This window comes from Ochotona princeps, chromosome 17 (genome assembly GCF_030435755.1).
Source record: "Ochotona princeps isolate mOchPri1 chromosome 17, mOchPri1.hap1, whole genome shotgun sequence".
In the NCBI taxonomy this organism is placed as follows: Eukaryota; Metazoa; Chordata; class Mammalia; order Lagomorpha; family Ochotonidae; genus Ochotona; species Ochotona princeps.
In genome coordinates this window covers 52072083-52092395 of record NC_080848.1, presented here as the reverse complement: position 1 = coordinate 52092395, position 20313 = coordinate 52072083, and the positions used below count along the sequence as shown (strand labels likewise).

The following is a 20313-nucleotide window of genomic DNA, read 5'->3' as shown; positions in this document are numbered from 1 at the left end:
ACAGACCACCCCTAGGACACCTGGAAAGTGTATGAGAGACACACCTGCCGAGACCTGCCTGAGGAGTGGCCGGACAGAGCTTTTCACCTGTTTTACCAGGTTGATGTTTGCCTCAGCCCCCTGAATTACTCTATGTTCCCTTTTTACCTTATCTGTACCCAGAAATGCCCCCCTTATAACTAGCCAGAAGTCCTCCTCTCACAGCTCCTTCTCCTCCCCATCTCTGAAGGTGCTGGCAGCCAGTCACCTCTTAAGCAAACTCCTTGCCTGCCGCCTACCTTCCCTGGCCAAGCCAATGTACACTCACCCGTGCAACGGGGCAATGTTGAATGGCCGTCGCCGCCTTTGGAACCCAGACTCGTAATGTCAAGGTCATTTTGTCTCCTAGGCCTGGGTTGTCTGTATTCTGCCCCGAAGAAGCCTCAGATGAATGTTTTCATGGATCCTGTTTAATTCCATCGACACAGGTTACCGGATGCTTCCATCCTTGGGGTTTGCACTGGGCCACACCTGCATCCCTTTGTGGTTGCTGTTTCCAGTCTTGGCTGCTCCATTTACCACCCAGTTTCCTGGGAAAGCAGTGGAAGATGCTTGGGTTCCTGCTACACATGTGGGAGACCCAAATGGGGCCCCTGGCTCTTGACATCAGCTGGACCGAGCCTTGGCCATTGAGGCCATTTGGGGAGCGAACCAGTGGATGGAAAACTCTCTGGTTGCCTTTATATATATATATATATATATATATATATATATATATATATATATATATATATATATATATATATATATATATATATATATATTTCAGCTTCCATCCTTTCCGTGGCTGGCCAGTGACCTGGGCCAATCACCCTAGTGTGAAACAGAGGTAGTTTTCTGCATGAGCAGTGTGGTGGTGTATGTGAGTACATGTGTGTGTTTTTCCATGTTCACATGTGTGACGTGGGATATGACGACGTCTGTTTCTCCCCGTGGACTCACACTACCCAGCCAAGAAACTTCTGGAAGATGTGCCTGGTCCATGCTGAGCGGGAGACACCTACGGCAGCCGCCCCGGGGAGGCAAAGACAAGCGAGCGCTGCTGCTGCTAAGCATGCCCTTTATTGTGGCCCAGGGTCGCCCCACCCCACCACAGTCAGCCCTCCTCGGGGACAGTGAGCTTCTCCTTCACCCCACAGGCCACCACAGCGAAGAAGAACTCGGGGAAAAAGGTGCGGATGTACACGGCCACCTTGGGGATGGGGTTGGCCAGCAGCACCTCCTGCCTCTTCCGCCGCACCGTGCGCATCACCTCCTCCGCCACATCCTCCGGGTGCACGCCGTAGGTTAGCTTCCTGGAAAAGACTGGACAGACAGGTGGCATGGAGCCAGCTAGGGCCGCTGCCCACCACCGAGGAGGGTAGTGGGGAGCCTGTGGCCGGAGCTGGCCATGGGCAGACACTCCATCCCTCGGCAGGTCTCCCTCATCTGCAGCCTGGGGCCCACTTTCCTTCTCGGTAGGGCGGTTAGGAGTGGGGAGGTGTCGGATGCCGTGTAATGCATCATTGTGAAAGCTCTTCCCAGGAACTCTGAGGATGTGTGCATTACTGGCATATACCTCATCTTCTGACAGGGAAACTGAGGCAAGGAGTGAGCAAGGATGAGGATCGCCCTGTCCCATCATCCGGCGTTTGGTAGAGGCAAGCTCTGGGATGTGGGGTTGCTGCTTTCTTGGGGAAGGGGGTTCAGGAGGCTTCTTTAAGACCAAATCCTGGCTGCCAAGTCCCAGCTAAGGAAACAGGCCCAGAGACCTCCCTCCTTCCCTGCCCCCAGCCCCTTGGTGAGGGTTCCTGGGTGCCCAGGGACCCAGTTCAGCTGGGTCATGGACAGGGTGCAGGTTGTGCGATTCTGGTTCTCGCCTGGATTCGAGCCTCTAGCCCTGCTGAAGGCTGCTGCCTGGGGCTCCCTGTTATCCCACCCGGCCTCCCTCTACCGAAAGCTCACATTTCCAGAGGGGGGCCTCCCAGTTCCCAGGCTCAGCATGGAGGCGATAGGAGCGGATGTAAGTGGGGCTCACGGTGCTGACCACGACGTCGTATTCCTCCACCTCGGCGCGGAGGCAGTCGAAGAAGCCCAGGGCGGCGTGCTTGGAGGCAGCATCTGTGAGAACAAGACTGTCAGCGGACTCCAAAAGCAAGAGACACACATGGTGAGAAACTGCCTGCCGGGGGCCTGAGCACACGTGTTAACTCACAAATGAGGCCCAAAGACAACAGCAAGTTGCAGAGGGATGAGATCTGTCAGCCGTAAGGGAAGTTGGGAAGGTGGTCCTTTATCAAAACGTCTTAGCATCCTTTCATGTTTACACCTAAAAGAAGCACTTTGTGGCTTCTCTTTGGCATATCCAAATTGCCAACATCACAGCGAAAGTGCCACCGTGAAGATAAGGGCTCCTTCCAAAGAAGCATAGTTGAGCGAAGAGCTAAGACATTTGTGTGGGGACTATGTACCCCAATTCCTCCAGTGCAGTGGAGAGTGGGTTGAGGTGCAGCCTTCTTGGGGTACTTAGTGCTTGCTGCCATGTGGAGGAGTTACTCCCAGGAAATCGGTGCCTCTGTCCTCTATGGGTTGAAATGCCACAGGACCCACGGCAGTGCTCACACCTCACTGTGTGACCAACACTTGACATCCCACTGCCTGTTTGTTCAGTCAAAAGCAGGGGGACCCGGAAAGTGAAGAGTCATCCAGTTCCCGAAAATAACATGTATGGAAAGTTTAAATAGAAGGGATGGTAGGGAGGTTCCTGGTGGACTGGGGATGAGGGCAGAGGGGTAATGTGGCCAGGACTGCTAGGTTCAGGCCAAGTTCTGTTCTTCCCTTTCTTCCTGAGCTGCAGCTGGACTACACTTCCCAGCATCCTTTGCAGCAAAGGGTGCCGAATCTCCTCCAAACAGGATGTGAGCTGGGACAATTTGGGGCTGCCTGTCTAGACTGAGGCTTGAGTTGGTCAGCCTCTTCTGTCTCCTTTCCAACCAGAACCCGGAACAAGAGGGGGAGGCCGCCTTTGAGCCCTCACGGAGTCAGCTGAAGTCAGAGCAATGACGTGGCCTGACTCAGGCCTCTCAGTGACCATGAGGCACTGTGGCACCCCCTGGGCTGAGCCATCCTGGTTACTATAGGTACATGAAGGAATGACACCATTTCCTCATTCTGTCACGTTCTTAAAGCAACATAGGTTTTAACTAACTCAGGCAGATCAAAAAGAAAATAATTGTATTTGAATGAGTTGCACCTGACCCTTGTCTTTTTATTAAAGTCCTTATTCTCAGTGTGACCCTATTTGGAGACAGGGTCTTGGGAAAAGTGATTACAATAAAAGGACTGAAAGGAGGTCATTAGCATGGACCCTAATCCAATCTCTTAAGTGTCCATCCAGAAAGAGGGAATGTTCACCCCCACACACACAAAGAGAGAGACACCAAACAGGGACACAACAAGACGTGGGCTGTCTACAAGGGACTTTGGAAGGAGCCAACTCTGCTGGCAGCTTGGCCGTGAACTTCAGCCTATAGATGGTGAGAAAGAACTGCCCCATGGTGAAAGCCGCCCATCCCTCTCCCACAGGGTGCATGCCCATTTTTCTTCTCTTTCTTCTTCCTTCCCTTCTCTCCATCAAACATTTTCTGAGCTTCTGTTTTGCACCGTGGTCTGTAATGCAGTGCATTCAACAAGTTTCCTGCCTACCCACCCAGAACCTACTTCATGGAAGGTCTCCAGAATTCCCTCCCCCATTGGATCCCTTGAGCCCAACATCTCTCTCCTCCTTGGACTGTTTAAAGGATGCTCAGCTTTGCAGCTCTGGCTCCCCTGGAATTTTCCCTTCTCTCCCCTTTCTCCATCCTCGCGACATCTCCAGTCCTCTCCCATTTTGCAGTGCACACATGTCCTCTCTCCCAAGTGTAATCTTTTCTGCACCTCAAGTGTGTCTTTGGAAGGAGCAGTCTAGCTGGGGTTGTGCTTCTGGGTTAGGAACATAATCTTCATCTGACACTGATGTATTCAGTGCATATCCTGCCCACCTGCAGGCCTGAGGGCCTGGGGGCAAGGGGCCCTAGCATGTCTCAGCCCCTCCCTCTGTGGCTTGCACACCATGTAGGTATTCGAAAGACTGAAGGTGTGAATGGAAAACCCAGCAGCTCATCTCCTGATGCCCTCCTTCCTTGGGGTTGTGTTGTCCATCTTTGACCTGGTCACTCCTGTCTTAGCATGCAAGTCATGCAACAAGAGCTGTAGCATTATTGTCTTGGCAACTTACAGGCTGTGCGGAACGGAATTCCGAATTTCCCCTGGATGCTGTTGACTAACACAATCTGGCCTGTTCTGCGGGAGATCATGTTGGGAAGCAGAACTAGAAAACACAGGACAATGAATCGTGGTTAGGAAGCTGAGACCAAATCAGGCAATAGTGGGCAGACCGTTTCCCCTCAGCCCTGCTATCACATGGCTGCATCTGGATGAGACTGCGGCAGGACAGTTGTGGAGCGGAACCCCAGATCACTGAACCCAGCACACTCAAGGATAGGCTGGGCTCTGCTGCCAGATGGCTGGGTGTTTTCATTTATTTTAAAATTCAATGCACTTATTGAAGAAGCAGAGAAAGAGAGTGCAATCTTGTCCCCTTGTTCATTTCTGCCACACTAGCCAAGCCAAAGCTGGGCATCGGGAATTCCATTAAAGGTTTCCCACAGGGAAGAGAGGAGCTCAAGTACTTGAGTCACCAACTGAGTCAGGGTCTGGAGTAGCAGGAACTGGAGTCAAGAGCTGGATCTAAGTATTAAAAACCAAGGTACTGGGGTCAGACCTGGGGCTCAACTGACTAATCCTCTGTCTCCAAGTGCTAGAATCCCAAATGGACACCAGTTTGTGTCCCAGGTGCTCCAATTCCCATTCAGCTCCCTATGTATGGCCTGGGAAAGTAGTATAAGATGGCCTAGGGGACCCGGCATGGTAGCCTAGTGGCTAAAGTCCTCGCCATGCACGCACCAGGATCCCATATGGGTGCCAGTTCATGTCCTGGCAGTCCTGCTTCCCATCCAGCTCCCTGCTTATGGCCTGGGAAAACAGTGGAAGACGGCCCAAAGCTTTGAGACCCTGCATCTATGTGGGTGGGAGCGTGGGAGACCTGGAAGAAGCTCCTGGATCCTGGCTTCAGATTGGCTCATCTTCAGCTGCTGTGACCCCTTGGGGAGTGAATCAACGGATGGAAGATCTTTCTGTTTCTCCTCTTTCTATGTCTGACTTTCCAATAAAGATAAATAAATAGATAAGTAAATAAACAAATCTTTAAAAATATGTATGTATATGTATGTATAAATAAAGATGGCCCAGGGCCTTGGGACCCTGCACCCACATGGGAGACCTGGAAGAAACTCCTGGCTTCAGATCACTTAAACTCCAACCATTGTGGCCATCTGGGGAGTGAATCAATGGGTGGAAGATCTTTTTCTCTGTCTCTCTGTAAATCTGCCTTTCCAAAATAAATAAATAAATAAATAAATAAGTCTTTAAAAAAGAAAGGAAAAGTAATGAACAGAAAAAAAAAAGCAAGCTGAGGTACTCTGATATGCAACATGCGTGTCTGAAGCACTGTGCGGAACACCTGCCCCCTGCATGATTGTAGATGACTCTCCTATGTGCATGACATGGCACTGATTTGACAGTAGGAAAGGCATTTCCTTTTCAATTCCTTTTTCTCCAAAAGGGAGTCTCATGTGAGTTGTGAGATTTCTTTCACTGGGAGAGGAGAAGTTGGGTTTTTTCAAGCTGTCTTGAACTGATTGAGCACGAAAGGCATTTTGAATGTCTGTTGGTATGATACACATTTCTTCCTAAGGTGTAGTTAATGTGCAAATGAGGAAAGCTGGAGCGAGACATCAGAGTTCAGGTGGAGTGGAGGCAGGGCAAAAGCGGAAAGAGTACTTTGGAAGCTCAACTTTCAGAGTGGGCTGTGAGTTCCAGGTGCTTTGTGTTACAGAGGGGGTAAACTGAGAACAGGTCTCTGGTCCCTTAGCAAGGGAGAAATGTCTTCATGGGAGGGACCAGGCTTGGCTTTTTCCAATACACTAGTTGTATTCTTCATGTTGGTGCCTGTGCACAGCCCCAGACCAAGCTTGGTGAGTGATGCAGTAATGCTAGCCCGCTGGGTGTGGCACAAGGAGTGGCTGCAGGGAACCGCTATCTTTTGTACATCACCCAAGATTCAATTTTATGGTCATTGTCAACCTCGTTCTTCTAGGCTCTACTCCTACACTTGAACTCAGCAGTTGGGGGAAATCTCTACCATGTAGGTGTCTCCAGGGCCCCCCACAATCATCCATCCAGAAGTGATTGCTTCGTTTTTTTCTAACAAGACTTTTTTTCCTTTTCTTGAGTGGGGGAGTGACAGAATTCTGGCTCTCTCATAATTTGGGGGATAAACGTATTTACCACTTGATGTCTGAGGACAGAATCTTTCCCTGTGGCAACTGTTGTGGTTAGGAGATCACTACAAGGTTGACAAAGCCAAATCCATACCAAGGATGCAGACAGTGGCCTGCAGGTATTGCACTGGAGGGAGCCATGCATGTGAGTGAGAAGGAAGGGAAGATGGCTTGGCGAGGAAGGGAGTTTACAGAGAGGGAATTTGGGCAAGAACCAGCAAGATATGAAGGCAGCTCAAAAAAGTTCATTAAGAAATAAAATTAAAAGATAGATATTTTAGTGCCTCCAATTTTTGAAATCTATGCCTGGTTTTTGCATAACGCACATCGTCCGTGAAATTTTTGGTGTCTGGATTACAGAATTGTTTTTGCACTAAGATAAACTTACCTCTTACTTCCCTTTATTCCAGTAACTTTGGGAAATGTATACAACCCTCCTCAGCTTCCAGGGAACCCCAGAAATCCAAGGAAACATCAAACTCACAAGACCTTTGGTCAAGGTGATGGGGCCGAAATAATTGGCATCCATGATCTTTTTGTCAAGCTCCAAAGAAATCTTATGAGCAGGCCCCTTGACCTTCACACTGGCATTGTTGATGAGGATGTCCACGCAGCCATAGCAATCCAAGACTTCTTTGGCCACATCCTGGACACAGCTGATGTCTGAGAAATCCAAAAGGACCAGCTTTGGGGTGAATGTCTGCAGAACCAATAAAAGAGAGGGTGCGTTGAGAGAGAGTCAACATGTGTAACCTCTGCCTTGTAGACCCTGGAATTCTTCAGCTTAAGAGTCACCCATTTGGAAATCCAATGCTCACAGAATGGCTACAACATCAATAAAGAGATAAGAGAAAAAGGCAGAATGACTTTGAGATGAAGGAGGTTAGAATCCATTCTTGGGGACAATGACAACAGCAATAAACCCAGACCTGAATAGGTGAGGTAGTAAGGGCACGTTTGGCACAGGCTCCAGAATAGATCCATGCACACGAGCACTGCGCTTGGCAGCGGCATCCTTTGGAGGCCGTGCACTGGATTCAGTGGTGACGTCGTTACTTCTGACACCTCTGGTCTCCACGGGAATTTCTTCCTGTAGCCACATTATGCTTTTTGACCAAGATCACAGAAACAGTGCTTTTTGGGGTGTCTATGGTGTGCTTGCCAGGCCCTGAGTTCAGCCCTAGACACTGGCTGTCATCTAAGACTGTCTGGGATTGGGGTTCGGCTGGGCCAATCAGTGATACCCTGGGGCAAGTACAATCCCAGCAGTCGGAGACACACCCTTGAAGAGCAAGTTCCTTGGTCCCTTGTGTTTGGAAACAGACTGTTCTCCCAGATTGTCTAGGGAGTGCTCATTAGCATAGCAAAGGTTCTGGAAAGTCCTGCAGTAAAGAAAACCAAAGCTTTGGCTTTGCATTTCCCAAACATGACTTTGCTTTTGCTCGGTACTGAGTAATAGCTCAAGAAACATATGTGGAAGAATGATGTGTTGTCCTGTTTGATCTCTCTCCTTAACTAGGAAATTGCTCTGGGCTGTTTTCAAACACTGCATCCAAACTCAAGGGTCAGGATTTATTTATTTTTTTTAAGATATCCTAAAGTGAACTCTGAAGGCCGTTAGCTACCCAATGCTCTGCAAAATGCTATAACTGAAGTGTTTATTTCCAGGGTCGCTCAGTAGCAAGGCTGACCTCACCCCATGGGTACAAAAAGTGCTGAAGGAAACGGAATGTTTTTTGGAAGAACATAGGAGTTTTTGTTGCAGCGGAATGTGGAAAGAAATGTGGAAGTGTGTCCTGTGAGCCTGTGGCATCCAATGAGACTGAACTGATGGGGCCTGCGCTCTGGTATAGTAGGTTAGCCCTCTGCCCACAGTGAAAGCATCCCATAGGGCACAGGTTCATGTCCCAGCTGCTCTGCTTCAGATCCAGTTCCTGTTAGTGAGCCTGGGAAAGCAGCTGAAGATGGCCCAAGTCCTTTGACCTTTGCATCCAGGTGGGAGACTTTTTAAAATTATTACTATAAATGTTCAATTAGCAATGTATATCTGGGAGAGTCTCTGCTTCCTGGATTCTCATTGATCTTACGTAGAATCAGAGTAAAGGCCAGTGGCCAGAGGACACACTTTTGGTGCTGGTGAGCAATCAGAGCAAGACAACCTCTCAGGACCAATCAGGGGGACGGACTGTTGCCTCGCTTTGCTCCAGATCAACTGCCAGATTCCTCTACTAGGTTCACCATGCATTCCTGCACAGTGTGTGAAGGCAGGGTGAGGGTGCCCAGAACCACTCATGCCCGCTGCAGGAGACCTACCTTGCTGGGGTCGGCCACACTGACCAAGGCATCATACAGATTCTCCAACCTCTCCCAGTTCTTCCCGCACAGCACCAGTCTGGCCCCACCCATGTGGAACATTCGAGCACATTCTGTGAGGAAGAAGGAAATAGGGCAGGGTATGTGGTGTGAATGGAGCCACTGATGTGGAGTACCCCACTTCCCCACCACCAGCAAACACCTTTGACGAACTCAGGAATTGCAGGTGTTGACACCGGGAGGTCTCTTATTCAACCCTTTTTCCTGGGAGGAAGCAGCACTTCCCTGTTGTATCATTCTCATTAGACACTCTTCCTCATATCAAACAGAAAGATGACCCCTGTCCACCTGGCCTTTATAGCCCAGCCTTAAAAAGAGCTCCATCCTGGGACTGGTGTGGTGGCACAGAGGGTTAATACTCTGCATGCAGTACCAATATTCCATATGGATACTGGCTCATTTCCCCATGCTCCACTTCCCGTCTAGACCTCTGCTTGTGGCCTGGGAAAGCAATGGAAGATGGCCCCAAATCTTGTGCTCCTGTACCCGCTTGGCAAACTCAGAAGAAGCTCTTGGTTCCTGGTATTGGGTTGGCGCACTTCCAGCCGTTGCAGCCATTAGGGTCGTGAACCAGTGGAAAAAAGAACTCTCTTTTTCTCTCCTTCTCTGTGTAACTCTACCTTTCAAATAAAAATAAAATAAATCTGAAAAAGATAGCTCAATTCAAACAGACTGGAAACCATGGCTACTTTTTTTTTTTTCAGACCAAATGCCACCCATTTCCTCTGTATTTTCTCTATGGATCAATGTCAGCCAGGATCCTTTAAAAATTAATATTTTATTAATAATGAATATTTTCTTACTTATACTTTAATAATTAATGAAAATTATATAATTATTCAGATTAGTTATACTCTGGACTAACTCCTGAATCTTCAATATAGGACTTTATCAACTGAGCTGGAGTTTGTGGGCATACAGTATTCCCATGCAGCAGTCAGCCTGATGCCTAAAAATAACAAAAGCTCTCATAGATTCAGAGAGTTTACTTGTAGGGGGAGTTATTAAAAGAGATTCATGCGTATGGGTTCATTTTTTCCCCCAGGAGCTGGAATCATAGATCAGACTCCCTGGCAGCGAAATCTGAGATGAGACCTTGGATGCTGAGGATCCATGGAGGGAATATGTATACCTCAGAGGTGAGCTACCAGGGAGGGGGGCCTTACACAGGTGCCTGGCAGAGATGTGATCAAAGGTGAAGTCTAGCCTAGGTCCCTCTGCAGAGCTGTCTCACCTGAAGGCAAAGGACTAGCCCTCTGCGCACCAGATACAGTCTGCCCCCTATCAGGGGGGTGTGTAGACTGCGGAGCCCCTGTGCAAAGTGATTTCCATTGGCAGAGGTTAAGTCTCCGAGGAAGAGGGTATATGTGGAGCCATTAGCAGCCAACACTCACCCAGCTGGAGAGTGGATGAGGTGACCAAGCATGGAGATCTGGCAGGGGAGAGGGCACCAATGGCACTCACTCTGGACTGGTACCCAACCTAGTCAGACCTCCTGGGGACACTGCAGGTGGGATGTGGGTCTTCTGGGTGCTGAGTCAGCTTGTGGGTGTGAGATTTTCTTCCTACAGGTCTCAGCAGCCTGATAGGTGGAACCAAGAGGGCCACTTGGGCAGGACGCTTGTCTTGGGTTTGTCAAGAGGGGCATTGTGGGCAAGGGGAATGGTGGTATTGGAGAAAGAGAGAGAAGGAGAGAACCACTGAGGGGCTGAACCATGATGTTTTAGCCATGTCAGAGCAGGGGAGAAGGCAGACAGGACCCATAAGGAAGACCAATAGAGAGTGAGGGATGAGTGTTCTAAGGTATGTGTGGAAATACCTGTGATGGGTACACCTGGGCAAGCAGGGAGAGAGAAAGCTGTGGTCAGTGAGCCAACACTGCCCCCAGGGAGCTGCAGTGATAACAAAGTCACCTTGAATGACTAGGAACCACAGAGCATCATGTGTGTCTTAGACATGTGTTGGGGCATAGGCAGGAACGGCAGTCTGACAATTGGTTCTGTTGCAGACACAATGCACACAAGAGGACACGATCCCCATGTTGGCTGAACCGTGGGTGTGTGTAGAGGGAGTAGGAGGGGGAGAGGAGCAGGGAATAGATGTCCTGATCTTGGTCTGGTTGGTTGTTTTCCCCAGGACACCACGTGGTCCTGGCCCCTTGCTGCTGTCAGTGTGGTTTGCCCAGGTGCCACGGTGCCAGGAGTGTGTGCTGTGAGCCGTGCGTCACCTGAATCAACAGCCGCTGACTTTCCCCTTGCCTTGGACTTGGAAAATGGAGCAGTTGTGAACCACCGTCGTCAGCAGCATGTTGAGGCGAGGCATTTATTTAAGGTCACACATGTCCAGCTTCTCAAGTTACTTTTCAATACTTGTACTTGGACAGTATTTTTTGCTGCTTTGCATTTCTGTCCAGGGTGGGTCAATGAGCCATGGTAAGACCGTAGTCATGACAGATGAGGCCAGATCCCCCTGGAAATGCCACTACGCTCCTGAGATACAGGAAGACACTTTAAAATGTTCATGGAAACATGGAATTAGAAGGCATTAGTGCAAAAAAGAGAGAAATCCATGCATAGATTTTTTTTCATAGATTCCTTAGTACATTTGCATAAGCATTTTGAAGAGTTTTTGGTTTTCAAATAACTTTCACCATAATAGACTTGTCTTTTAATTCAATTTTCATGAACTTTTTGAAACATCCACATTTTTTTCCCATAATATGGAAAAAGTCCACAGACTTTGTGAAGACTCTTACTATGCATTGGACTCTGTGCACCAAAATACACTTACCCTCTAATTCCAGGGACAGTTTGAAATACACTCATATTCCTGATTTGTACAATGTGTGACTATAACAGAATGAGATTTTAAGAAGAAATAAATGAGACCATTAAAACCAATAAACACACTTTGGCAACAAAGAGAACCACAATAAGGTTAAAATAATTGGCAAGTGTATGGAAGAGTTGAGAAACTCCTGTGGTCAACAGGAACTGAGGGACCATGGGGGGATTCCTTTCTCTCTCCCCACAAGAGCAGATCCATGGTCAAGTCAAGCATTCACAGATCTCACACCAAGAGAAGTCGTATCCCAGACCATTAAATCTCAACCACTCCCCATACCTGGAAATCACAGAGAGCGAGTTCTTGGACCACACTGGAGTCAGACCAGGAATCAATACACAGAGGGTACTTTGCAAAGTTTAGAGGAAATGAAACTAAAGGGTTAAGTTTACTTGTGTGCAAAAATTTTGAAATTCATGCCTATAAGGGATTCTTGCCAAATATAGGACAATGTATATTGTGACATGCTATGCATGGATTTAAAACATTGAGGAGGGGGCACCAGAGTAAACTTTTTAATTCTCTTTCCTGCAAACTTTTGGAAGTGCTATCATAGATGATAACCTATCAAAAATGAATGCCTTTCCTGACCCAGGCTGCAGGTGGCTCATTAGATAGACGTGATCTGGGTTCGCTGTCTGCTGAGCTTTGAGCTACGTGCTGAGGTCAGCCTGTGAACACCTCCTCCACTCACTCACAGGGAATGGAGCAATAGAGAAACACATGACTCCAATACAGAATGAGACTGGTACCAATGGTAGCATGAATATTCAATGAGGGACAAGGGGACACTCCCTCAGGGAGTGTGCCAACAAGGAAGGTGGCAAGGAGGGTTGCAGGAAAAATTGTAAATATCAAAGCTGTCAAGCCAAGTGTGCTCCATTAGAGAGTAGTGGGGTGTGTGGCATGCTGGAGTGGGCTTCCTCTAACTAATACGCTCCACGCAATTATCACTGGCACTGCACTGGTGCTTGCTGCAGCTGGCCTAAAGACTGCCCATCTACAAATGCATCTATTCCTCAGAGTGGCATTAGGAGGTGGCATGAGAAATCCCAGATATAGCGAGTGCGAGGGCAAGAACTAAGCCCAGCTCTGGAGTCCAGCCTCACCACCAGTCCTCTGGTGCAGCTGAGGGCTTTGCATGGCAATGTTTCTGGAAACCAATGGGGAAGTTTTGGCTCTTCGACTCTAAGTCTGCAACCCCAGCATTGCAGTCCTTCTTCATTTATAGGGCCAGCAAGTGGAGCCTCCCAAGGAGAAGGGACTGCTGGTTACTGACAGATGTGAACGAGGGAATTGACCCCTCCTCTTGGCTAACACACGTTGCCACCCTCAGGTGTACCCAGCCGCGGGCACACAGGAGCACGAAGCCAGCTTACCCTTGCCCAGTTCTGAGATAGCATCGGTGATCACTACCACTTTGTTCTGCACGGCGGACTTGGACCAGAGTTTGGACACCTCCTGATAAATGAAGAGGATGCCGCTGATTCCCAGGAGCAACAGGGGCAGCATCAGGACAGCCATGGCCCCCATCTTGTCCTGCTTGTAGGAGGCAGAAAGGAGAAACACAGAGAAAGGGTTGGTTTTGCAAAGACATTCCTGATCGTGACACCAGGGCTGCAAGAGCTACTCACTGCTAACCCAAATCCTCCTCTCCTTCTGCAAGCCCAGCTCTGTGCAAACTCCAGCAGGGCGGGAAGGGTGTCCCTTCCGAGTGGAAATCCCAGTGAGCATGCTAATTCCCCCCAAATTCATCAAATAGGAAGTTACTTACGGTGACTCCGAAAGCAAATGGAATCCAGGGGAGGGTGTCCTCCCCAAAGGTTAATTGCAAATTTAATTCAAGTAAGTCTGCATATTTGGAAGGAAATCCATGTGTTAAGGCCACTTGCTTGGGCCCTAATGGTTATTTATAGCCCTCAGTTGCACTAAAAAGCTTTTCAGGGTAAATATAGTGTTGAGGCTGATACTCAGGGACACATGCTGGCCGGGTCTGATTTCAGAATTGGTGCCAAGGCTTATAAAGCTCTCCCAGCTTGCTGGACTATTTGCGGATTCCTCTGCAGTTGTGGGCTGAGCATTCAAGATCAAAATCTGGGGTTTTCAGTACAACCATTTCTGTGTACATTTTCTGTTTAAAAAAAAAAAGACACACACACACACACACACACACACACACACACACACTTCAGGTTGACCAGATGGACAAGGCCACTTTCTGGTTAAAGGATGACAAAAATAATAAAACAGAATGGTGCTTCTTGCAGAATAAGCTGTGTGGCATGAAATATGGGGCACAGCACTGTTTGGGAGTGCTTCTCACCTCTCTGAGTCTTGGTTTCTTCATCTGTCAGTTGGACTTCAACTGTCCTGGTAGAACTGTGGAGAAGTCAAACAGGATGCTGCAAGCTGTGAGCCCAACCTAGACCTTGGGCCCCAGAAGAGAAGTATTGTTAACTTTCAGTGGGTAAGGATACTAAGCTCCCAAAATAGGAGCTATTTTCATTGCATAAGAGTACTCAGAAGGATTTGAAATAATAAATTCTGTTCAAGTACTTGGACCATCCAGAAATCAACAGGTGAGGCAGTTAGCCCAGCAATTATGACAAAGCCCGCCTGTCTCCCTCTAGAGCATCTGGATTCAATTTCTGGCTCCAGCTCTTTGCTAAAGTAGGGCCTGGAAGGCAACAGGGATGGCTCAGCTACTTGGATCCCTGCCACCTGTGTGGGAGACCTGGCTGGAGTTCCCAGCTCCCAGCTGCAGTCCAATGCAGCCCCAGCTGTTGCAGGCCTTCGGGGGCCGTAAGGAGAGACCCAGCAGTAGAGAGCCCTCTCTCTTCCCCTCTGTGTCTTCGCCTTTCAATGAATTAAAAACCAACAAGGATGTCCCTGGTTTTTTTTTTTTTGTGTGTGTGTGTGTGTGGTAGTGACCACCACGTTGAGCAGGAAGTGGAGGGCAGCCACAGCAGGCAGCGGTGGGGACCAGGCACTCCATAATCCTTCCTTGGAAATAGAAACAGCCAGAAGTGTTGACACCATGAGTTTTTTCATTGACATTTAGCACACATGATGGAGATGTGTGTGTGTCGTAAGCGTTGAACTTGATAAATCAAAAACTGGACACATCTGTGCTATCAGCACCCACATCAGGGGATGGTATCTCTGGTTGTTCTCCACCGTGTTGGTTTCCAGGCCTGAAGAGTCTCTACTTTCTAACTTCTTAAAACATGGATTCCTTTTGCTGGTGTGTGTTTATGTTTCTCCTTTATTAACTGTATTTGAATAGATTTGCAAAGTTGTCATCCTTCTCTCAACATCACAATGGTGAGATTCATTGACAATCGTCGTGTGGAAAGTTGAAAGTCATTGCTCTCCAATTTTTCATTCATTCTTCAGAGAGTGAGCAGTGCAGAGGTCCTGAGGCAGAGTGTGCTTAGAGTTCTCTAGTGCCTAGTCTCCTGGGATGGCGTGACAGGGGAGGACAGAGAAGTCTCTGAGAGCCTGCAACTGTCTTGGAGATGGTTGACCCTTCGGCTTTTAGTCCCAATGATTTAGCCATCTTGACGGGTCTGAGGAAAGACATGGTCTGAAATCCATTTACTGGATTTAGACTGTGAGGCAGCAGCCATGGAAGCAGGGAGGATGGCGTACTAATCCACAGCAGCAATGAGTTGAGGTGGCAACCATAAAGTGATGAGGAAAACTTGGATTCCGATGTAGTTTTATGACACAAAGGGTGACTTGTTGGTGGGTTGGATGGAGGGGAGTACAGGAAAGGAGGAGAGGAATTAAGACTTGCAGTGTCATGGCGAAGCAAGGTAAGCCTCCCCCTGTGATGCCAGCATCCTGTACAGGTTCTGGTTCAAGTCCTGGCTGCTCCACTTCCAATCCAGCTCCTTGCTAATGTGTCTGGGAAAGCAGTGAAAGATAGTCCAAATCCTGGGACCCCTGCACCCCTGTGGAAGACCTGGAAGATGTTCTGGAATACTGAGAACACTGGCTTCAGCCTGGCCCAGCTCTGGCCATTGTAACCATTTGGGGAATAACTAACAGATGAAATATTCTCTCTCTCTGTCTCTCTTTCTGTCCGCCTCTCTCTGTAACTCTGCCTTTCAAATAAAATTTATATATATATTTACTTGGAGCCAGCAGGGTAGTGCAACAGGCTAATTCCTACAAGCACTGACATCCCTTATGGGCTCAGGTTAAGCCCTGGCTGCTCCACTTCTGATCCAGCTCCCTGCTAATGCACCTGGAAAGGCAGTGGAGGATGGCACAAGTGCTTGAGTTCTTGTACCCACATAGGAAACCCAGAAGAAGCTCCTGGCTTCAGATCAGGTCAGCTCCGGCTGTTGTGGCCAGTTGGGAAGTGAACCAGCAGAAGGAGGACTTCTTTCTCTCTGTTTCTCCTTCTCTCTGTGGCTCTGCCTTTCAAACAAAAAAATAAATCTTAAAGCAAATCAATCTTTTTTTTTAAGATTTTGTTATTATTATTATTATTATTGGAAAGCCGAATATACAGGGAGGAGGAGAGACAGAGAGGAAGATCTTCCATCCGATGTTTCACTCCCCAAGTGCGCCGCAACGGGCCGGTACGCACCAATCCGATGCTGGGACCAGGAACCTCTTCCGGGTCTCCCACGCGGGTGCAGGGTCCCAAAGCTTTGGGCCGTCCTCGACTGCTTTCCCAGGCCACAAGCAGGGAGCTGGATGAGAAGTGGAGCTGCCGGGATTAGAACCGGCGCCCATATGGGATCCCGGGGCTTTCAAGGTGAGGACTTTAGCCGCTAGGCCACGCCGCCGGGCCCGCAAATCAATCTTTTTAAGTAAAGATCTACGATATTTTTATTTGAGAAACTGGTAGGATGGAGTGTGTGTGGTTTAAGATAAGCAGGATTAGTAGGTAAAGCTTGCTGTGAGCAGGTGCATAAGGAGTTTTCTCTATGCTGTCCTGAAATCCCTGTGAAGTCTAAATGGAGATGTGAAGTGGACAGGGCGTCTGTCAGTCTAGGATGTATTCCAAGCAAAGACCTAGCCTGATGATAGACATTAGAAAAAGCACTGTAAGGGAAAGGTGGGAGAAATATTTCAAGTATGAAAAAGCCCAGTTAAATCCTCATACCTTTTGCTTCAGGTATTACCTAGGATTATCGTGCAAAGACAGCTGTAGTTGACATGCTATGCAAAAGTTGTAAGGATTTAACTTGACTTTTCTTTAGCACAGCACTTAAATTTAGCAATTGGGGGCTGGCATGGTGGCATATAGGCTAATCCTCTGCCCTGTGGTGCCAGCATCCCATATGAGCACTGATTCATGCTTCGACTATTCCACTTTTAATCCAGCTCTCTGCTTATGGCTTTGGAAAGTGATGGAGGATGGCTCAAGTCATTTGACTCCTACACTCATGTGGGAGATCTGGAAGAAGCTCCTGGTTCCAAGCTTCAGATTAGTTTGGCTCTGGCTGTTGTAGTCATTCCAGTGGATGGAAGACCTCTCTCTTTGTCTTTCCTTCTCTTTCTGTAAAATATGCTTTTCCAATAAAAATAAATAAATCTTTAAAAAAAATGTTTAGTTTTTACTTGGCAGTGATCACAGGTGGATAGTATTTACAGCCATGCACTTGGGTGAGGGTGTGTGTAGACAGGAATTATTTGAGGGCATGGTGATATTTTGAGGCTGGGGACCTGATGAAGAATTAGCCAAGGACATTGGGAAGGAGAGGCCCGAGAAGCAGGGGAGACACAGGGAACAGTGTTCAGGAGCCCAGTGAAGACAGTGTAGTAGAGAGAGAGCTGTTATATTATTCTAAACGTCTCACTTCAACATTTATTTGGGAGGCAGACATGCACAGACACACAGAGTTTTGTCTGCTCGTTTATTCCCCAGATGCCCACAACAGCTCAGGGCTTAAGGCAAGGGCTGGGAAGCCATGCCAGGTCTCTCTTGAGGGAGGCAGGAATCTAGCCATTTGAGCCATCACCTTTTGCATCCCAGGGTCTGTCCTGACAGCAAGTGGGAGTCAGGAATTGAACCCGGGCACTCTGACACGGGGCACTGGTGTCTTAATCATAAGGCCTGAATAAGGCACACTCAATAAAGAGGGTCTCTGACCCGAGACTGTCTTCTTAGATTGAATTCCTGCATAACAAACCCAAACCTAACTTAATTGTATGTTTTTTGGTGACAACCAGATTTCAGCCCATCCCCAAAGACCAAGATGCAAGCAAGCCCAGGCAGCAGAATGCTCAGACATGCCTACACTAGTTTTGGGATGACAGTCTCTCTGTCCAAGTGATGCCCCGAGCCATCAGCCTGCAGGCTCCTCTGAGCTTGGCTGATCGACAGCATGCAACTTTGTCCTTGTATCATAGCCCCAGCCCTGGAAAATAGGAGGACTTGGCTCCCATGGAGCCGGACAACAATGGCAGCTGTACTCCCATTAGCGAAAATTCTTATCCATGACGAGTCCTGGGGATTGCTTTCCTTTCACTGGAATTGCCATGGGGAAGAGATGGAATGTTCCAATCAGAAGCAAGGGGGCTCTTCTTTCAAACCCCAGTCTGCTTTAACAAGGAAATTTGCAGGATTAACCAACACTAAATGTCTGGGATTTTTGAATTTGACAGCAGAGAACTAGGACTGACTGATGTGAAAGTGTGTTTGGAGGTAGGGGACATCTGGGACAATCCAGAATCCAGGGTGTGAAGGTCACAGGCTGGACCCCAGTTGGCCTCTGCTTGCCTTCCCTTGAGTCGCCCCACTTTCCTCGATCTCAACTAGAAGCCACACCCAGCTGCATCCACAACCCATCCCTGAAGCAAAGAAAAGAGCTTTCCCAGGGGCTTGTTCTCAGTACTTAGGACTCCTGGACTCCTACTGGTCAGGTACACAGGGCCCGGCCCTGGGCCAGCCTCAGCCAGGGAGGAAGTGGAGAGGGGAAGATTTGTCTCCTGCCCTGGCCCAGGCAGAGCAGTCCTGACTTTGTCAGTACCTCCCTGACCTGGAGAGGCCTCAGCACACACGCTTTCAGAGCCTCATGGTCATCATTTGGATATGGGAAATGCAAACACAGGTGAGCATGATGCCGAATCCTGAAATCTGAAACCGCAAATGCTCTAAAACCTGAAACTTTAATTTATGGGGTAAGAGAGAGAGAAGTGAGGGAGATGAAGAGGGCGAGTCAGTTTGTTCACTCCTCAAATTGCTCATAGCCGTTGTAACTGGGCCAGGTTGAAGCCAGACGCCAGGAACACAGGCTGGATCTCCCTAGTGGGTGGCAGGGACCCAAGGATTTGAGTCCTCTCCTGTCTCCCAGGGTGCACATCAATGGACCATGAACCTGAATTCGGCTTTTTTTTTTAAAGATGTATTTATTTTTATTACAAAGTCAGATATACAGAGAGGAGGAGAGACAGAGAGGAAGATCTACCGTCCAATGATTCACTCCCCAAGTGAGCCGCAACAGCTGGTTCTGTGCCGATCCGAAGCCGGGAACCAGGAACCTCTTCCAGGTCTCTCACACGGATACAGGGTCCCAAGGCTTTGGGCCGTCCTCGACTGCTTTCTCAGGCCACAAGCAGGGAGCTGGATGGGAAGTGGAGCTGCTGGGATTAGAACCGGCGCCCATATGGGATCCTGGGGCGTTCAAGGAGAGGACTTTAGCCGCTAGGCCACGCCGCCGGCCCCTGAACTCGTCTTTGTTCTACTGTGAGATCTAAAACAGATCTCCTTTCTTGAGAGGAGGTGCCAGCTTCTCTCAGAAGAAGGCTCCAGAAAATGCATTTTTTTTTCCCTTAGCATCTTTAGCTTGTTAGGTTTTTCACCAGGAGAGACTTGCGTGTTCCTTTCCGATCACTGCCTGTTCTCTGGCTTGATGTTATGACTGTCACACAGGACTGGCCTCTGTAAGGGCATGGGAGTGAAGAAACTTAACAGAAAGGAGCCCACAGTCCTGACAAAGAGCAGAGCCCATTGTGTTCAGGTTGACAAATGGTTCTAGGCTGACAACTGTTCACACTGCATATTGCAAAAAGTCACACTTTCTCCAAAATTCCAGGAGATCCACACTTGCCGGGGACAGGGCCTGGACTTAAGTTCTAAACACAAAGAAATTCACTAGATTTTTTGCTTGCTTGGTTGGGTGGAGGTCACGGTTCAGCACAGGCAGATTATCTCTATTGGAAGCGTGTGAGCTGTGTTTTCAGAAATGCTGTTTATTCAATGCATGAAAATTCTATTTTTAAATAAATCTGAGCCAGGATGGGTTTAAGGTTAATAGAAACTGGCAAGCCATGCTTCCCTTTAAATCCTGAACTATGTTGCCTGACCATTTGGGCCCCAATTTCACATTAGTTTAAAAGACAAGATAAATTGATTGAGTGTTGTAACAACATGTTAGGAAACCAGTGGCTCACTGCTGCCTCAAATGAGACTTGTGTGTTTGGTAATGTTTATTTTTAGAAGTAAAAGTGCTTGGCAATTTAATCAGGACAATTCCAACATTTGTTCCACTTCACTGTGATAAGATGTCATGCCACCGGACTCTGCTTTCTTTTTTTTTTTTTTCCCATCATGGAAGTATCCTTCCTAACTGACTTCACCCTGGGTACAAATTACAAATCTTAAAGAAAAGTATTT

The 20313-nt window shown here is 48.2% G+C and overlaps 1 protein-coding gene across 2 annotated transcripts; it reads right to left on the bottom strand.

Moving 5' to 3' along the window:
• Positions 1 to 1088: 1088 nt before the first annotated feature.
• On the bottom strand, positions 1089 to 13603 carry DHRS7C (dehydrogenase/reductase 7C). 2 transcript variants are annotated; one of them, XM_058675925.1, is made up of 7 exons: positions 13450 to 13603; positions 13055 to 13217; positions 8772 to 8884; positions 6948 to 7158; positions 4295 to 4387; positions 1984 to 2139; positions 1089 to 1344 (listed from the first exon to the last, which is right to left on the bottom strand). In XM_058675925.1, the coding sequence occupies exons 2-7, from the start codon at positions 13206 to 13208 to the stop codon at positions 1136 to 1138; spliced, it is 936 nt and encodes a 311-aa protein (XP_058531908.1). In that variant the 5' UTR covers positions 13209 to 13217; positions 13450 to 13603; the 3' UTR covers positions 1089 to 1135. The 2 variants fall into 2 exon arrangements, with proteins under 2 accessions (XP_058531908.1, XP_004594803.2); XM_004594746.2 differs by having other exon boundaries at positions 13055 to 13214; positions 13450 to 13597.
• Between the last annotated feature and the right edge of the window lie 6710 nt (positions 13604 to 20313).